The sequence below is a fragment of the Papilio machaon genome, chromosome 17, assembly GCF_912999745.1.
Source record: "Papilio machaon chromosome 17, ilPapMach1.1, whole genome shotgun sequence".
Taxonomy (NCBI): Eukaryota; Metazoa; Arthropoda; class Insecta; order Lepidoptera; family Papilionidae; genus Papilio; species Papilio machaon.
The window spans coordinates 7089932-7111131 of NC_060002.1; the positions used below are offsets into that span (position 1 = coordinate 7089932).

The 21200-nt window shown below is 32.0% G+C and overlaps 1 protein-coding gene across 1 annotated transcript; it reads left to right on the forward strand.

Annotated features, from left to right (window-relative positions):
* Nucleotides 1-360: 360 nt before the first annotated feature.
* LOC123721870 (neurexin-3-like) lies at nucleotides 361-20345 on the forward strand. The gene is made up of 3 exons (XM_045681754.1): nucleotides 361-504; nucleotides 19729-20125; nucleotides 20208-20345. The coding sequence occupies exons 2-3, from the start codon at nucleotides 19796-19798 to the stop codon at nucleotides 20343-20345; spliced, it is 468 nt and encodes a 155-aa protein (XP_045537710.1). The 5' UTR covers nucleotides 361-504; nucleotides 19729-19795.
* Nucleotides 20346-21200: the final 855 nt, after the last annotated feature.

Consider the following 21200-nt stretch of genomic DNA (forward strand, 5'->3'; position numbering starts at 1 on the left):
ATTTCGTAGCACTGCTATAAAAGACAATATTTGTTAAAGAATCAACGAGAAAGTTTTACAAACTTACAATATGAATTATAACGATAATTTCAACACCTACAAGATGAACCCACTATTTAATGGAGGTTGTTAAAGTCCATAAAACCAATAGTAAAAAATCTTCATAGCCGTTGATAGTTCGCACACTACGTCTCGTGATTGATAGTAAGCTCTGATTTTTTTCATTTTTTTTAATCAAAGTTCAAGTTTATTTATTTTACTTGCAATATATAATTTTAGTGGAACTCTAGCTTAAGCTGTGGGCGTGTTGCGCGCGCAATCGTCCGCCATTTATGTCTGCAGTCGCTTACGGCGCGCGACGCTCGCACCATGCAGCGGTACTCGCTCTAAATTACATAAGCTCAACTTATATATTTTAATTTCGAGTGTATGTGTATATAAAAGTGTACATAGTGTTTGTTTAATTTAATAATTGGATGCTGACGGTGGATAGAAGCTGTACAGGTAAGGATTTAGTTTACAAGTAGATCCTTTATGACGCTACGCTACATCCTATGTCCTTGTTTTACATATCATATGTTATATATATACTACTTCATTGAAAAAGCTAACTTCTACATACGATTTCAGTTTAAAAATTCCTTTTCCTATTGTTGTGTACGCGTGGAATCCTGTTTTGTTTGTTATTGAGTAGTTTCGATTATTGATTTTGTTGCAAGGCTTCTATTCTTTAGACGACTTTGAAAGTCGTGAAGACGGAAAGTAAATAACGTGAACATAATTCACAATTTAATTTTATTGTGTACAGATTTTGTTTGTAATTAACTCATATAACATCTATTGCTTCTAATAATAGACGAAAATGTACTGTATAATTTGTTTTATGCTTATATGAAATATATAAAAAAGTCATTTTTTCTGTTACATATTTTAGACGAGGTTTGACTTATTTTCTTTATTTTCCTACCATGTTTCAACCATTTTATTTGAATATTTTCTTTCTCTACGTGTTGTTCATGTTATTTAGTTTTTTTTGCCTTAATTTGATATTTTTACGATAACCAAATAAATATGCCGAAACTCTTTTTATATTTTCCGAATATTTTTTTTGTTTGGTAATGGAACTAATTCCTTATTGACGTATGTAGGAAGTATATCTCATATTATTCTGCTCGGGTAGTAATTACATTATAAAGGTATAGATATTGTGTGAGGTCAAGCGTAAAATAAGGATTCCAATAAAATTTTAACTCAGTAGCGTGTGGGAGGAACATCCCACGCGCTCACGAAATGTCAGTTCATTGAAATTGAAGCTTTATCTTGTAAATAGGTAGCTATGTACTATGCTTGTATATAACGAATATTTCAAAAGAGTTTCTAACGATTTCTATATATTATACATGGCGTGTACAGAGAAAAGGAAACAAAAGTGTTTTTTGTTTTTACAAAAAGATTATTTTACAGAAGATACTAGAATTTTCATAACAAGATAAAAGACATGAAATAGTCTGAGCTGTAAGTTAGAAAAATATACTTTTCCTTTGATAAATGCGAGTAAAAAGAATTTCTCTTCAAAAGCAAAGTTTATCGGCTTTAGATATCGTAAAGATCCGAGTCGAAGAGTTTTTGCAGGCTGAAAACGCTGTGCAAAAGTTCCTTACATTTCTTCGACATTAGTTAGAGAAGGTCCGACGTGTTAGCTATATAAATTCTTTACTAGAATTGGATTTACTTTAATTTTGATGATTCAGCTTGTACGGTTATGATACGGTTCTTACATAAGAATAATCTTTCTTTGTTTTTTTATCTATTGCTGGAAAAACAGTAATAATTGTTCCACAAGGTTAGACACTATATATTAAGTAATAATATTTTTTGATGGCACACCTTGTTCTTTGTTCCTTGTTAAATGTATACGAGAAAATGTTGCAATTTACATCTTGAATAACAAATTTAAAAAGAAAATACAAAACATATTACAATAATGTTACATAACTAATACTTTGAAAGGCGTAGGCTTTCGTCTTGTGGGAAATCACGTTACAATATTTCCATATAATTAGTTTGATATCGTACCATATCGTTGTCTTATAAAGTATAATGAACCCTTTACGTTACAGTTTGATATTGTTTTCTTATTAAACGATGATAACAAGCAAATAGACGTTTGCTATTACGTGATCTTTGAAAGTCGTATGAAAAAGTCTGATTGATTTGAAATAGCTGCTGTTTTGTGACTTCATACTCGTATTTTAATTTTCTTAGTTTTGTCATCTAAATATTTGTTTCTAATGTAAAAAAAAATGTAAGTTGTTATAATTCCACTGGTATGCAACAAATTTTTGATATGAACCTGGAAATTTTATTGCCTTAAATCTATATCTGTTACCACATTTTTTTGTAGTACATCTAGTTTTTTTTATGATAACCATAAATTTCAAAGTTTTTCAAAAGCTTGTTCAGAATGTATTCTTCAAAATGTAACTCGAGTATAAATAACATTTTTTTTCTAATACGTTTATTATACACATTGTACCCGTCTATTGAATTCCTGTAAGTTACAAATAAAACAATCGACGACGTTGCTTCCTAGTAACAAAGACATTTTAACAATGCGCTTACACAGAAGCGAGGAAAGCTTTTTGCTACGCTATTCTTTATACAAAAATTGACGTAAAGCTCAGAGGGTCATATCCTATGAAGATAAAAGATCTTTCCCACTGAAAATTTAGGTTAAAGTCATTGAATTATTTGCCTGACTAAAAGAAGAGATTATTTTGTTTTTGGATATATCAGCTAGAACTGATTTTAAAGTTATAGTGTCTTTACATTATCTTTTATTCAGTGATTTGTTTATTTATTAAGATTCGCTAATTCAAAAGTTACAATTCTGTGTTATGAGCGTGCTAATTCTAACGTTGAATTTCACTTGTTATAGCACATGCATGAGCATTATCTTATTTCTGCTTTCTCTAAAGGGAATAAGAGTGTTGGAATAATTGGTCTTACGACAGTGAAAACTCAACGTAACATTTAATCCGAAAACAAAAACAAAACGATTACGTATATAAGTTGGTAACAAGGTGTGGTATCAGGCAACTGACAACTTGGTCAGTTAGCGCGGAGTTCGGGTCAGCACAGGCAATTAAATATAGAGATGACGTCTGTGCGCGCTCTAGTTAGATAAGTTAGTTTAGTATTATGTGTCGGGATACATTGAGAGAAAACTTTGTCGTTGTTAGTTGGAATGTCAGTTAGTTATTTTTCGATGTTAACTTTTTTTTGGCGATAAAATATTTCATAATATACAAAAATAAGATGTGTCATTTTTAATCTAGAACAGTAATAAATTCGTCGTCTTTGAGTAACAGACCTGAAGTATATCGCTTTTAGCGAAACTTTAGGCAAAAGTAGCGCAAAAGTAGAGCTTTACCTTATATAAAATTGCATGCAAACCATAGCTACTACTAGATTAGACTAATACTAGGTATAAAGTTTAGATTTTGTTAAGACAATTTGGATAAACCTTGGACAAATAATAATTTTCTTTTAAGACAGTGTGTTTCATTCTCCGTTGTTCACTTCCGCATTTTATACTTTAATAGCTACTAGTTAATCTAGAAATTGATAAACGTCACCATAAATAAATGATGTTGTTATTAAAGTGGCAGACAGTTAGAAATTGGATAAGAAAATTAGATCTCGTACCCCGTAGTTAAATGCAGATATAAGCGTTTAATAGCTTTATTCGCAACGCCTTCGTATATTCTGACTGCCGACTTAGTTAACAATTTCTACCAATTAATATACAAGTTGTCCTTTACTAACGTGGGGTTTAACATATTGCTAGACCACACATACTCTTTAAAAAAACAGAGATAGCAGTTTTATTTTCATCTCTTGCGGCATATCCACGGTTAAAGATATTTAAATTTTAGACACGAAAAACAGGTTCTTTTTTCTTACCAGCAAATAAAGTTCGGAATTTTATGGCTTTCTTTTGGTTTTTAGATGAAAAATTATACTAAGATTAGCGGTTTTGTTAGTCAGGATTTTACTTAAGTTTGAAAACCCCACAACAATTTATACAACAGCGTTAAGTAGGTGCTTAAATCTTTGTCTAATTTACTCCGTCGTTTAAGCTTTTAAACACATCTATGTAATTGCGCTTCCGGTGCAAAAGTTTATATGTTTCTTAATCATTCTTCCTAACAAGTAACTTTAAGTTTGCGCCAACTTTACGTTTGAGATAAAGCAGAGACATTATAACTTAATATGGATCTCTTTGTGTTGAAATAATTTTGATTTAATTATTATTTAGAAATTTATTATTTCCTGAATATTGTTCAATAAAAAATTCATATAATATATAATTTTTGTAATTTTGTATGACGAAGATTTTTTTTACAAAATTAACAAAATAACTTGAGCAATACATAATAATCCTCATTACTTGTTCGTTTCAAATCAAAGGAGCAACATTTTCCATTTCCAACCAGTAATGATAAAGTTCAAACAGACTTGTATAAACATTGGTAAACTTATATAGAGGGAAAAATAAATAAGCTTTCACGTTCTTAAGATCAAGATATCAAGTAAATATGTTAACGTTATTTTAATCCTTTGGTATGTTAAAATATATTTCTACGTGATGTTATCTTTATAAGATAAATAGCTGTCGCCCGCGACTCCGTCCGCGCGCAATTAAAAAAAAACATAATAAGTAGCCTATGTGTTCTTCCAGACTATGATTTGTGTTAAGGCTACAGTAGGTTATAGTTGAATAGATAAACATAGAAACCCGCAAAAATACTTATTTATCCTAACATACCCGTGTGTGTTACACTTATTCATTAGGTGGTCTTGTTAGTCAGATATAAGTTATAATTTATATCCTACGTAAGCTTTGTACAAATATTTAATTGCTCTACAGCGTTACATCCAAGTTGCAAATCTGAAATTCGCTTCTATTACCTTTACGAAAGTAAATAAAGCTCGTCTATTCTGCGCTTTAAATACAACTAAAGCTTTTAAATTTAAGCTTTTGCTTCGGATGCAAAAAACGAAAGCATGTTTAGCAATTTATGCAGATTTATACTATCTTTGTTTTGTAATTGCTGTTTTGTGTATTATACGAACCTGGCTGTAAATTTTGCTTTTATTAAAAGTTATGTTATCCAAGTACATAAACTATAATATGGAAGCTGTTTTTACAATAGAAAAGTAAAATTAATTTAAATATCACAATTTTTTTTAAATCTTCTGTCTTCTTTACGTCTGATGGTACATCAAATGGTGAAAATTACTTTCAAATAAGATGACATGAAAGTACGAGTAACAATTATAACCTAAATACCAAACACAGCATTGCATTATATAGGTACAAATATCACATTTCCTAGTCTCGTATTGTCTCTACCACAGGTATTTGGAAGTAAACCACAGTAGATATGATATTGGATGTATTCAGCTTGCATTTAGACAGTACGGCAGCTCGGTTGTATGTAATTGATATTATGTAGATTTATTCCGTTTAATGATTACCGATATTAGTGGCATTTGATGCGAATTAATTCTCGTATTTGTAATGTATGAGGATTCATTTATACTATGCGGCGTATACATACTGTGTCTTAGTTAATATTATGCGTAACCTTGGTTGTTTGGATGGATGTTTGTTACTAAGTATCTCCAGAACGGCTCGAAGTATCTCGCTGTAATTTAACATAGATGTATAACATAGAGAGCGTCGGTGGCTCAGGGGTTAAGCACTTGACTTGCAATCTGCAGGTTCTGGGTTCGAATCCCGCCATGTACCAATGTGTTTTTCGATTTTCAATTTACATATGTTCATTTATCCGACGTTCTTACGGTGAAGAAAACATCATGATGCAACCTGCACATATCTGAGAAGAAATTCAATAATATGTGTGAAGTCAACCCGCACTTGGCCAGCATGGTTGACTATGGCCTAGTCACCCCTAACATGGGGTAGGCTCCGAGCCCCTCGGTGGGGACGCATAGTGAGCTGATGATGATGTATAACATAGTCTGAAAGAAGACATAGGTAACTAATTAAGTTTTTTTAATTCCGCACGGACGACAGCTAGTGACAAAATATTTGTAACTCTAGTTGAGTTACCTTTGCAATAACTTTGATACGGTTTTACTGAGATAAAATATAGTATAAATTTATTGTGTAACAACTCTAGTGACGATTGTTAGCAACGGAGTAGAATTTGTAAACAAATAATGTTAGTAATTAGAACTAACGTGAATTTATGAGATCTTGTGAACGTTCACAAGCTTCGTAGTTGTGAATTGCTTTTGTTCAAGTGCAGTTGTTACACTAGCTGCAGGATTTACATATGATTTATGTTTTGTTCTGATAAGTTCAAACAGTTGCGACGTATTTAACAGACAATGGAATATATATTTTTTTTTTTTATCATACAAGATGATCGAGTAGGTGACCTGATGTGGACTGTTCCAGTGAAATGCCACTGTAGAAACACGTGTAAAAACTAGTATTATAGTGCATAATCTTCCACTATATAACATATTGATAGGAGAAGCAGGAGTAGTCTTTTTACACTGGTCTTTTTAACTTCCTAATAAAGAAGAAAGTTAAATTACGTACGTTATTTTTTTATTTTTATAACTTAGGTACGTTGTTTTTTTTTTAATTTCAATAGTTTTTATTTATTATTTTATTTATTTATATACATAGGTTTAAGTTTCACAAAAGTCCGAATTTGTGTTACAGAATGTTATATGTAATTGGTTTAGTTGGTATTAAAAATATTATTAGTTTAGATATAAACTTTTAAGCCTTTAACTGTAACAAAAGCTGTAGACTAGGTTTGTGTCTATAAAACGTTTGTAGAACTAATATAGAGAAGTTCCCGAAAAATGTTTTAAAAAAATTATGTAAACCAATTTATGTTCAGTATCAATTATACCTATAAAAGACATTCCGTAGTACATTTCAGTTGGATTACAAAAGCATTGCACAGCAACTGTAGCAAGCGTTTTGCGATCACAAATACTTCACTAACAATGCCATGAACCAGGAATTTATCGGAGTACGAAATTGTCTACTCAACTATACTTGCTACTATTACATAATTGATTGTTTTAATTGAAACAGATATAATAAAATATATCTGTTGCTATATAAACAATGGGTGCAATAATATTTTAATGGTTGAATTGTGTTATTGGCAGACAAGGAGTTTCCGTTCTGCCAAAGATGTGGCATACTGGCCACCAAAACCTTTGCCTTTTTGATTAAGTTAATAAAAAATATAGAAGAAGACCGCGGCAAGAGTTAACAAAATAACTACATTATTATTGTTGAGGATATAATTATTGTAAATATTTATATATGTTATTTAACACCGTGCTGGTGTTATCTTACTAATATTATAGATTCGACTGTTTAGATGGATGGATGAATGTTTGTTTGAAGGTATCTCCGGAACGGCTCAACGGATTTGGATGAAATTTGGCATAGATATAGAACATAGTCTGGAAGAACTACACGCGGATGGAGCCGCGGGCGACAGCTAGTCAATTTATATATGAATTTGTCGCTTTTAAGATCTCGTTAGTACAAGTAAATACTTGACTTTGTTTTCTTGTAATACAATGCAGTACTGGGATGTAAATGGTGCCTGTGCTGGGTCATCATAACCGATCTAAATGACTAGCTATTTTGTTTTGCCATCAAAATGGAATTTTTTCATGTGATAACATATATTTTATATCATACACAATTTTGGTTCTTAAATAAAAAAAAATGTAAGAATCATTCGAATAGATACATACAGCATGTTTCCATTTTCATTATTTGCGATAAAATGAGCAGTGTAATGGAAACACGTTGTATTTGCAATAGCGGAGTGTTCGCGGAATGCCAGACCACAATTTGTACCAGCTATATGCATACAGACATATTATCAAACATGTTTATACATAGATAATTTCTATTGAAACGAATACACATTTCTTTTTTTCCGACGGATTCGAATGTCATATTTTTCATAGCTCGCTGTTTTTTCCATTATGACCTCCGTAGGTTATAGGGCGCAATTATGAAGAGAAAGGGGTCATTATAACTAGGTTAATTTTTATATATATATATATATATATATATATATATATATAGATATAGATACTAATCTGTGGTTATGGAAGTAAATATTGAAAGAAACAATATTTACATAACTTCGTAAAATTTATTTTCAAGTTGTAATTACAATAACATTAAATTTATTTTCATATCTATAGTTTAGTTTTAAACCTAAAGCTAATTGAATATAAAGTTATATTCGCTGGGTTATTTTATTGGCGACTTTAAAGTTGAGAGTTCTCAGACACGAGATATCGATGGTAGAGGGTGAAGTGTTTTCGAGTGATGTCTTTGAGGCGCGGTCATCTGCGACTTTCACAAACTTTGTCACTTGAATAAAACATACTTTAAAATATCTAATAATATGCTTTATACCGTCTCTTGTTGTACCCATTATACTCTTTTCTATGCAACGTTTTCATAATAAAATAAAAAAAATACAGTCGAATTGATAACCTCCTTCTTTTTGAAGTCGGCTAATAATTATAATAAACACTAACGTTACTTAGGAAGGTTAAAAAATCTTTCACAATCTCTTCTAACTATAATTATAGCGTCGGTGGCTTAGGGGTTAAGTACTTGACCTGTAATCTGTAGGTCCTGGGTTCGAATCCCGCCATGTACATATGTTTTTCGATTTACATCTATTATCCGGCGTTCATACGACGAAGGAAAACATCGTGATGTAATCTCCACATATCTGAGAAGAAATTCAAAGATATGTGTGAAGTCAATCCGCATTGGCCCAGTATGGTTAACTATGGCCTAGTCACCCCTAACTTAGGGTAGGCTCCGAGCCCCGCAGTGGGGACAGTATAGTGAGCTGATGATAATGATGATAATTTTATGTTGGTAAAACACGCACGTCGACTAGAGAAACTCTTTAGTGTCCCACTAATTTAAATGTATACATGTAAAGGTTTTGTAATAAACAACTAACTTAATACATTTTCTCTACGCGAAGTATAGTTTTATTAGTATCAAATGTTTGGATATTAAATCTGCAATACCAATAAAAGTCGACAACAATATGGGCTATAGTGCGAATGTGTTCGTGTAATGGTTTCCAACAAAGTTGCCATGTACGCCCGCGGCTGCGGAGGAAACTGTCATTAAGTTCAGAAACGCATATGTAATCTAGTGACGTAAAACGGCCGAGTATCAATTAATAGTTAGGCTACAAATTTTGAGTCGTATAATAATGTGGTTGTGTGGAATGAGTTCCTACTATCATAACACCTATTTAACCGACTTCCCTATCATTATCCTAAAAAAAAAAAGTTAACTAGTGTTGTGTTTTTTATAAAGTTGTATTCTAACTGCATAATTATGGGTTTTTGGTACCAAAATGCCGTTTAAATCATATTGTTATCTGTGTTTTGTCAAAGGTAATCGCTGGGATGATAATACAGAGATTTTAGTCTCAGAAACCAACAATTATTCATCGAAAGAAACTATAACATTATAAATTTCAAGGCGATGAAGTAATATAATAAATATGAATGTATAAATATATGGATGGATGTTTGTTTCCTCTAGAAAATCTAAATGAATTTTGCTGTTTTGGCATAGACTTAGACGTAATTTGGAAGGACACATAACCTACTAATTAAGTTTTTTAATCTCCCACGGACGGAGTCGCCGTTCATAGCTAGTTAAAAATATATAAAAGATATGACGTCGTAACAGATGTAAGAAAAGTCTTTTTAAGGTTATGGATGTCACTCTATTATTACAAAGTCAATAGTTGAAAGAGTGTAAATTATTTGATGAGAAATACTCGTACTTGAACGTGTCGAGTGCCAGTTCGTGACTTTTGCACGGTTTGAAACGTACGTTGAAATCTCACCTTAATGTAAAGAACTTATTACAAAGGATCAATTTACTTACGCTTTACTGATTTACCAAAAGAATTTTTCTAAAGATCTCTTTTCTTCAACAAACAAAAAGTTGTAGTCAAAGTATACTGTTGTTTTATTAAAATTTATTAATAAAATAGAATATTATTAATGAAAAATACTTTATACGAATCATTACTTTATAATATCAATAACTAACTGGGATTATTTCCCGCCAATTTCCATACCATGTTGGTACTCTATGACGTGCCGCGTTTTGATTGGTCGAACATTGGTGAACACAACTGACGGCCGTTCGGATACGCGTCGTAACAATTATTAATTCACTTTCAAAGATCATATAGGTTTAATTAAATTAAATCTATGGTCGGTTGTACCTTTCAAGTTATGTTTGTAGAGTTATAGCGAGTAATTAAGAGGTAAGGATAACTTAGACTTGGCTTTATTTAATGAACTTGCTTTATTTAATGAAATGAGTTAATTTATTTAAAATTGTTTAAATACATTTGAGATATTTAGATAGGTCATTAATTTATAAATAATTATTACAAGAGTATGTTCTGTCTCCGAGAGAAATGTGCACAGATTATGAATTTCCATTTGTCACTGTTCTGACACCAGCTGATTTACACCAATAGATCTGTAAAAATAAAGAAGCATAATAAATAATCTGGTTTGTATTGGACTGACATAAGAAGTCATCTAATACTTATAGATATATTATTAAAGTGTACTTCGAACGTGAAAAGCCGGATTTCTCGAACCCGTAACCAATATATTTGGCTGAAACGTTTTCAGACGGAAAGTACTAGGATTTATTGATACCTGCTCAGTTCATACTTTCGACCTTTGATATTTAGATACTTTACGTTACGCATTGAGCTGTAGATGTTAAAGAGAAATATGTATTTGATATTAAACCTATCAATTTTGAAAATTTCAAATATCTAGTACTTGAATTTGTATTTTCCAATACAACTGGAGTAAAATATTAAAGCACTTAATTGCTTTTTATGAACTATTATTAATAGCAATATGAACTCATGTCAACGATTTCTACTCCGTTAGTCTGCAGGTCTAATGGCGTATATCAGTAATAACTTCAAGGCCAGTCGCAAAGCTTGTATGAAATAGGTCACTTAATTAGGTTGGAAATCATTATAAAGAAAGAACCTTTATTTCTTATTTCATCGTAACATAGATCAGATTACATTTTTTTATGAGATAAGCGCATGTAAAAAGGTTTAAAATCTGGCAACACCGTGTTCCGAACACAACTATCATATTGTTATGTTAGTTTAGTTTGGATTACGTTCAAATGTGTATAAACAAAGTTAAATCGCAGCGGCGGCTGTGCACTACGATTTAAATTGTGTTTACTCTCGCGGAATGGTTGAATCTGAGCTTGCAGTTTTACGGCTTCCCCCCGCACCGCATCTCGCTCACCGCCGCGTTATTGCGATTCTAGCGTCTATTGCTATGCTCCTACTTATACCACTGAATGTAGATAATTTGTATATAGTTTTTTTATTCAGCACTTGAACATGATCTTATCTGTTCATTGTTCTCTTGAAAGCTCTAAAGTCATACTTGCACAGATAGTGTCGATTGCAGTTTGTTTCAGTCCTTTGTTCTCCAAGTTTTATATCTAAAATTGTGATTATTTGTAATGCGAATATTCAAACAATGCATTGATGCATCGAATTAACTCTATTTGAATGTCTTTACAAAATTAAAAATATAACATTCGATTGATATATTAAAAAAGTTACTTCGATGAATTGCTTTGCGGTAAATTTAAAAAAGCAACTTGTCATTGTGACTAGTTCTCACCGCTTTGGATCTAGAGATGTCGGATTTTCCCCGCTTCCTGAAATAGAATTGAATAAGTGAATAAATTTTCAGTAGTACCGATATTTTATATTTGTTACAAAATTTTATTACTTAATATTTTAACGTATTAAAGTCCGTTTTCTTTTTGTCCGACTGACAGAATGACAGACATAAAGTTGGAGCGTAACTTTTATAGCGTATTATTACAATAACTCCCATTAGTATTGTGCATGCATGCTTCACATGCATGTTTGCGGATATCGTAGATGTTAATAAAATACTTTGAATGAAAGATTTACAGTGAACATTATTAATATTGGATCGAAGAAATCGGAGAACGAAGGGTTTGTTTGAACGGATCTCTTTGAATACTCAACTGTCCTATTCAGAGAATGTCAGATTTATGACTTGGATATAGAGATGCGATGAATGGAATATTTTATATCTTTGAATAACTTATTGGTTTGGATTCTTATTAAGTCTAAGTTGGACAAAAGTATGTCATATTCAAAGATGCAATTGAAAAATAACTTTATTAATTCGAGACAAAAGTCTTTAAATAAATCAGTTTATTGCAAAATAAAAAAATAATTTTTTTTCAACATTCTTTTAATTATTGAGACGAGACATAAAAAAATGTGAACAGTTCTTCACGTTCACGTTGCAGTGTGGTGCCAGAAGCCTGTTCACATCTGTAGAGCAGGTGAAAAAAACTTAAATTGCTCACGTGTGCCAAAAATGTTCACGTTGAAAACGTGTTGGACATTTTTCTATTATTTGTCAATCTGATGATATATATCTTTGGCTGTTATTCAACGTATAAAAATCGAATAATTTCATAATATGTTAATTAATACGTCCTATCTTTTAAGTATGAGATAGCCTTTATGACAGGCAAGTGAAACTTTCTGTGATATACCCTAAGGTCAATTTCCTAAAAGAAATTCATATTACATTAAAAAAAAACTTCAACAGATAAATTTCATCCAAAAGCTAACATCCTTTTTTTGCCACGACCTATTTGCTAATTTATTTCTTTGACTTTTTAATTAAAACAACTAAATATTCGGAGATTAGCAGAAAAATGCGAATAATCAATTCAGGACGTGTAAGTATTTTTTCAATGCGTAATATCACAATAACAACAGTATAAGCCAATAATACAACGAGACGGATTGACGGCTCATTACGTTACAGCTTTAGTCCGTAATGAGGCTAATTATGTTTACAAATACTTGGCATATCGATTATTCTCAATTGTATTGAATTTAATTAACAATAACATATGCTATTATATGAACAAAACAGCTTCTATAATTACAACAAAATAATGCATTAAAGGTCAAACTTACGTAAGTAAAGACGTTTAACCTATTATACTTAGGTCAATAGACAAGACTCTTTGAGTGTGTTCTTTTGCATAAGGGGACAAATGAGTCGCGGATTACCTAACATTTATTGAACATCCACAACACTAGAGGAACTGTACCGCGTTACCGGCTTTTAATTGAATTGTACGCTCTTTTCTTGAAGGCCTGTAAGTCGTAACTGTTTGGATATACCGCTGAGGACAGAGTTACACAACGCAGTATTGCGAGGTAAAAACTTGCGATTCCAGTAACAACTTTTTTTCAATGAAACTATGGTAATTGATTTAAATATTAAAATTATATAAATGATTCACTTAATAAAATCGATTTAAAGTCTAAAGTAGAAATTCGTATATTTTATTTTACATCTTGATAGTTCTTAAGATATGACATAATTAAAAGTTTTTAATAAGCGCGACGGTGCCAAAGGCCAAAGTAAGTCTTAATAGGCTTCTTGTGACGAGAGGTTCGTGCTCCGGTCTTACCGAAATGTCGGCCAAAAGTAATCAGTGTACGTTTGCCAGATTCTCGAGTAAGTCCTGACTCTATCATGAGAGATTTATATCTAGGTTATAATTTTAATATGCCAAGGAAAAACTATGACTGCAAATATATTTATGACGTAGTTTAATATTAGTTATTCTGCGTGGTTAATTCTTGTTAGATAGTAAAAGATATAAAAAAACAGCGAATAATAAAATAAAAGCGAAGTCATCATTGAACAAGACAAAACTTAACACCACGCCCGTACTCCAAGTTTTGTGAGAAGCAAAGTCAATAATGCTGTAAGGGCAGAATCGTGGCTGAAAGCCCATTACATGAGAACTTAGTATGTAACAAGATTATTAGCTGCGGAAAGGACAAAAGAGCTTTACTAATACTCGGTTTTTTGTGGTTTAAACCTATCTTTTACAATATTCGGTAGAATAAAACATCATTCAATAATGAAATATTTTCAATTAAATTAAATTATTTTACGAGTAAATTACGTCACGGATTTAGGCGAAAATTTCGATTTGGAAAAAAATTGTTTGGTTTTTTCGTTTATTAGTTAACTTTTTTTGTCTTTAGCCTTATAATTTTAGATACTTAGAAAATGCTTGTGTTAATAAATTTTTAGATTTTATTTTACGTTACAAGTCATGTTAAAGTTCATTCAACCTGTGCTCCTTTGATGTTTTTCATTAAAGCAATAACCGAGCGTGCGGCTTGTACAGAGGGCGTTGGAGTGCAGTTGACCATTTCTATTGAAAACATTACGAAGTTACTTTAACGCGTAAACATTTCTGACCAACGACACATTTTACTAAAAAAACGCACTGAAAATTATTTAAAACAAAAAAAACTAACGTTTCATATTATATTGCTCTTACATTATTTATTTTATAAAAAAATATCTTTTCAATTAAATGTCCGAACCCCGCCAAATGGAGGTTCGTGGTCTCTGCCTACCCCTCTGTGTTACGGGCGTGAGTTATGTTATGTTATCTTTTCAATATAGTATTTCTGTGTATCTTTTAAATATTAGTCCCAAAATTATTACATGTAAATAATGTAACCTTATTTTGATCACTAACACCATCCTTACTTAAAACTAGCTGTCGCCCGCGACTCCGTCCGCGCGCAGTTAAAAAAAAATGGGGGGGGGGTTATGAAAAATAGATGTTGGCCGATTCTCAGACCTACTGAATATGCTCACAAAATTTCATGAGAATCGGTCAAGCCGTTTCGGAGGAGTACGGTGACGAAAACTGTGACACGAGAATTTTATATATTAGAAGATATACAAAACAATTCAAGTTTTGCAATTTAACGGGAGCGCATCGCATACTACCTCAAAGTTACCAATCCAAACGGTATTCAGCATTCCGAAGCAAAGCCCCTGGAACATTCCAAATGTGAAATAATATCGGGAATATTACATGACTTACACAGATTTATGTATTATTTACAAATGCTGTGTGTTTAAAAGGTTATGTGGAAATAAAATCGTTTACTTTACGTTTAGGTTACGATGTTTTTTTTATAAAAGGAAAAGATAGGAGTAAGAAAACATACAATTTTTTCTATTTGAAAAAGTAAAAAAAAATACAAAAATTTGTAAAAAAATGACCACAAAAGTTGTCAATAGTAATACATCAAATTAGTTTTAAGAATTTTGTTCTCGTTCTGTGTAAATATACTATCTTGTATTAAACATCATAACTTGGAGTGTTTGATTTAAGTTTCTCTCTACTTTAATACAGAGTGTAGTAAAAATATTTTACTTAAAAAGATACTGACTACTAGCTTAAATTATATAGGTTGTAACATAGAAGTGATTGGTCATAGTACGCACAAAGCAATCACGAATGGCGGATTGTGTTGTACAAACAATTTGCATTCCGGACGCGAGAGGGCGCGCGGGATGCGAATTTAACGACCGCAACTCCCCCCTCTACTCCGCCCTCAGACCGCATCTGCTAATATTGTGTCCGCAATGCTATTGTTATTGTGTTGAATAAAGTATTTAAATTGGGAACGTTTTTAATATTAGGTTTTGATTTTCGAGACAAACAACGTTTATCCTAGGCACACGGATCGATCTAACTTTTTTTTAAAATTCGATATTAATAAGAATAATCTATATTCACGGCAGTTAAGAAAATAAAATATAAAATAAATTACAATTTATTAACAATGACAATAATGGAAAGAAGTTCAGCTGATGCTGCCTCCAGCTTGTTGCTGAAACGCTGGTTTTCAGTCTCCGCGTAATTATTTTAACAAGATGCAGGTAATTAAGGTTAATTAAACTATATCTTCTAACTGATATCTATAACTATCTAAATTTCAACTTCATAAACTTATCAGGTCAGTTACAAAGTGAAAGGAAAGGCATGGAGCATCAACCCGATGCATTGGTCTGATCAGATCCGCACCCTGATGAGCATTGAGACATGATGCATTGGATGGAGAAGCTTCTAGACAAAGATCTACAACTATGCTGAAGCACGAATAATGTTCAGTATTCTAAAGATATATTTATAACAAAGAGATAAATTAGACAGCAACAATTTGAGGCGGGACGTAAGCACGTTTCGTATTGAATCGGGTGTATCGTGTCAGTGTGGCCCCGATATTAAACTTTACTGCACCACAATGTCCCGAATACGATATTAACCGTTTATATAAATGTAGCGTAGCCGAAATAAAATGTTTTATATCGTTATAAGTGAGATAAAATTGAAGAATATGTAGTTATCGAAACAGTCTACATTAGTGTTTATGTCTTAGACAATTTGTGCGGATATTTTCTGTATTATTCCAAAAAAATAGTTATACAAGTGTTTTAACCTTTTGACCGCCACTAATTGATATTATTGACCATAATGATATTTGTGTTGATGTTTCACCATAATTATATATCACCATAATGCTTTCGGTATAAATACTTCGTTATTCATTGGTAAAGATCGCATTTCGCAAGCCTAAGCATAATATTTTTTTAATAACCATGACGTGTCAAAAATCATTGCCGGGCGCCAGTCACGGTATAAAAGGGATGACGTATGTTTAAGCTAAAATACATATATTTGAAACATTGTCTAAGTTCTTTATGGTAAAACCCTTTGAATTTAGATTTCATATCGTATCCATCATAGCCATCCACAGATTGAATATGGATGGCTATAAAGGTAGAGGAAGACCGAAGAAAGTATGGATGGATTGTGTGAAAGAGGATATGCGTAAGAAGGGGGTAAATTCAGATATGACGGCTGATAGAGATGTATGGAGGAGTAGTACATACTGTGCCGACCCTCTATAGGGATAAGGGCAGGTTGAAGATGATGATGATCGTATCATCTACTTGATTACCTGTGAAGGTCCAAACGTGAGATGAATCAAGATTTATAGCAAAAATGAAATTAAAATTATCAATAAAAATATTTTCTTAGATTTCTTACAAATTATATTTTATAATTTTTATGAGTATCTTTTATTATTTATTGTACTTTGAAGCTCGATTTGTTGGAATGTAATCGGCAGTAAATTCTCGTAGCATTCGCTATGTGCTTTAGCGTTCTTTCATTATTTGTTTGATCACTTGAATGAGTCGGCAAAGTGGCCTCCTTTTATGCAGTTATTGCGGAGAGATATCGAAGCTTTTGAGGTCAGTTATCTAGATTTTAGATCTATCTTTTTGCTATTCAATATATTTTTTAAATGAAATACGTTTAATTTAATAAAAATGCTACATCAATCAAATATATATTTTACCATATCATTGAAGTGCCCTGAAACTAAACAGTGCTAAAAGAAGAAGTAAATTTTGATATCGGTTGAAGCTAAAAGTTAATATCTATTAGTGGCTTGAAAACGACAGTATGTTTCTTTTCGATTTCAAATTCTTGTATTTTTGTGGTTTTTTGTTCTTATGAAGTACAATAATGAGCTTCGTAACTTAAGTTTAGCAATCGCAAAACAAAGTGGGACATTCCGAGCGTTGTGGCAAACAAAGATGGCAGTTCTTCATAACAACCGCGTCGTACAATTTGTGCAAAAATCTGTGAAAAACTGACAAGAACCGGTTTGGGGCGGTTGCCAACTCCGTTATTTCAACTTGCGTCAGTATGCAAGCCATACACGTTAGGTTTAACATGACGATTTTAATCATTCATACATAACCTACAGGAAAATCTTAGTGTGTGTGACAAAACTGTACAGATGTGTGTATAGTACAGTCAGCTGCTTAAATATATGTACATTTATAAAGCTTCAGAAACTTGTACACGTCTTCGGTTTCAAAAATTTGTGTGCACGTATCCGGCCGAATGCTTCCTACCATAAATACGTGGTATTGACGAATAGGTGCATACGTATATTTGAAACCAAAAGTCTATACAAGTTTCTAAAGTTTTGAAAATACATACACATTTATTTAGCTGACTGTAACATTAAAAAGATCTAAATCATGCAAAACCTAACGTATGTGGCCTGTCTTATTACGCTATCTTTTGAGGCGTGAACTTTGCGACGGATATGTTTGTGGGGAAAATAGTGAACGTTAAATTTTTTTAGTCTCTATACTTTGTAAATGCAACCTTATTGTAATAGGATATGATCTAATTTGGCTTTCCTTAGGATAAGACTTTGGACTATAGAGTACAAATTTTAGTTATTACAATCTTTTATTAATAGTGTTTGATTAATTACTTAAATTTCTTATTAAATTACTTTTCATGTTTGTTTTAGGCAATTATTTTTATAATACGAAAATATCTATCGCTGTACTAAGAAATGATCTATTCATAAAATATTGTGAATACTATATAATGTAGGAGTTTAAATTAACGTCGTCTAAAATATTTGATTAAATTATAATATTTTGTAGTATAAATAATTATTCAATTAATTACATATTAATATTAAATGTAATTAATATTTTAATCAAGCTAATTAATTATTAATTGGAAGAGATCGACTCAAATATTGGAGCATAGTAATTATCGTTTACGACATTAGAAATAAACTGCGGTTTTATTTACGAATAATTATAAAACAAAACAATAATATAGTCATTTATATTTCAACACGGGTGATATTTAATTTAACGCAGTTTTTTAATAGATATTTAAAATAGTTAAATTTGAAAAAGACCGTATTGTTTCATAATAAGTTACTTTTACTCCAACTGTAAGTACATAGAATCGTAGCATAGTGCTACGATTTTCGTAGCAATACGTAGTAAAGTTATTAGGTATTTTATAGAAATTCAGAAATATTGAACGATATACAAATTAACGGAAAATTCATTTTTGAACGTTAAATTTATTAAAAATACCAATTCCATTGAAGGGATAAATAAAAAAAGTTTTATGTATTTTATAACAGAACCAGAAGAGTCACGTATAAAAAGCTAGCATAACTGTTTTATCGCTTATTGACCTCACGTTTAATATATCTACTTAACTTTATTTAATTAAATATTTTCCAATTGAACTAATTGAATAAATGAGAGCAGGACAAGTTTCGTTTTAATATTCATACAACAAACTCGAACGCTAAGTCAAAACTTGGCTCGACCGTTTTCCGTGTCCGAACAAATTAGGCACCTAATAGATTTTTACAGTGCAAATGTTGGCACCTCCCTCACCACTGAGAGAGCGTTTGCCTGCCACTACTGAACTAACTTTTACCTGTAGAACCGATTAAAAAAATCACTTCGGATTTTTTAAATGGAATCAATTAATTGTGCTAATAGGTATTTTTAAGTTTAGTTAATTTGTCACTACCAAGACTATGAGTTTTATCTTGTTTCTTTAACTCACTATCAATTTACTTGTTATGATTTACGATGATAAGAAAGTAATTTTTTTTCGCTGAATGTTTTTATATATGTGAGTGTGTAGATCTCACTCCCATTGTGACCCTGAAGCTGAAATGGCTGAACGGATTTTGACGAGTGAGATATCGATTCGTATTTTGCCCCGAAGTGTTACAGTCAGTTTTATTGATTTTTCTAAATGTAATTTTGCTATTTTTGTTGCAGGAAATCGAGAGATGAAACGTAAAAGGTGAAGTTCCGACGTCGCTCAGTGACGTGTCCGGTGTCCGCGATGAGCGCAGACGTTACTACCATGCGCCGCGTCCTCTTCTGTCTCCTTTCGCTCTCTCTGCATAGAAACTTGGCGTTCGTCCTCGATAAACAAAACCCATACTCACAGTTCCGAAAATGGAACGCCGGACTCAATGGAACTTTGGAACTCGAGTTCAAGACAGATCAGCCCAATGGGTTACTTCTGTATACTGACGATGGTGGAACTTACGACTTCTTCGAATTAAAATTGGTAAACGGAGCTCTGAGACTGAGATATAATTTGGGTGGGGGAGCTCAAATAATAACGGTGGGCAGTAATCTGAATGATGGTCACTGGCATAAAGTTCAGGTGAGCACTTAATAAACAAGTTACAAGCAGAAATCGACTTCTATATTTAAAGAAAATCCTAAATTTATTTTGTCATTATCAGGTTGCTCGACGTGACGAGCACACGTCCCTGACGGTGGACGGCGTGACGCAGAGCAAGACGTCACGCGGCAAGGAGTACGTATTCGGCAAGTTCGCCTCCAACTCAGATGTCTTCGTGGGAGGCATTCCGCCATCGTGAGTACTTGATAATACTTAACATATGACAAACTATAGAAAATAACAATATAACTGTGTTTGTATTTCAAATATTGCTACACTTTTATACGAAAAATATTGCTGTGTTTGCTATTTTAAAGAAAATAAAAGAGATGCAATATACAGTTGCTACGACAGATGATATTCATCTTCAAAGAAATGTATTATACATATAAACCGCGAAGAATCTAAATAAACCCCCTGCATTCAATCGGACGATTAGCTTTTAGCACGTACTAATGAAAAATCATTAAAACAATTTTCATAATATGTAATATATTGTAAACTAACTTTTACCCGCGACTCCATCCGCGCGGAATAAAGAATAGAAAACGGGGTAAAAATTATCCTATGTCTGTTTCCTGGTTCTAAGCTACCTGCCCACCAATTTTTAGTCAAATCGATTCAGCCGTTCTTGAGTTATAAATAGTGTAACTAACACGACTTTCTTTTATATATATAGATAGATGGTAAACCGATCTCATTGTAATTAATATTGTATTCATATATTGTTATCGATTTTGATTTAAATTAATATTGAAAGTTCACTAAATACATTTATATTGAATTTGGAAACCACTTTGGTTAATTCATAAATGGGGATTCGGATTACTAATAAATTTTCATGTTCTTAAAAGATATGATCGAAAAAAATTATTCAAATAATATCCCTATACTCTTTTAAATTTCTCGAAATGAATACGAATTAAAGGTTAATTTCTATTATAATAAATTAATTCGACTCAGATCATTAATAATTCTCTAAGCTATCGAGTTTCAAAGGTATAAATTACCTTTGATACTCGATGTCGGGTAATAGCCTTGCTAATTGTTCCTT

Excerpts from the sequence above, each read along its gene's own strand:
- LOC123721870 (XM_045681754.1), top strand. The coding sequence starts at position 19,796 with ATGAGCGCAGACGTTACTACCATGCGCCGCGTCCTCTTCTGTCTCCTT. Across the intron at positions 20,126-20,207 it reads GTCACTGGCATAAAGTTCAG|GTTGCTCGACGTGACGAGCA; the intron begins GTGAGCACTTAA and ends TGTCATTATCAG.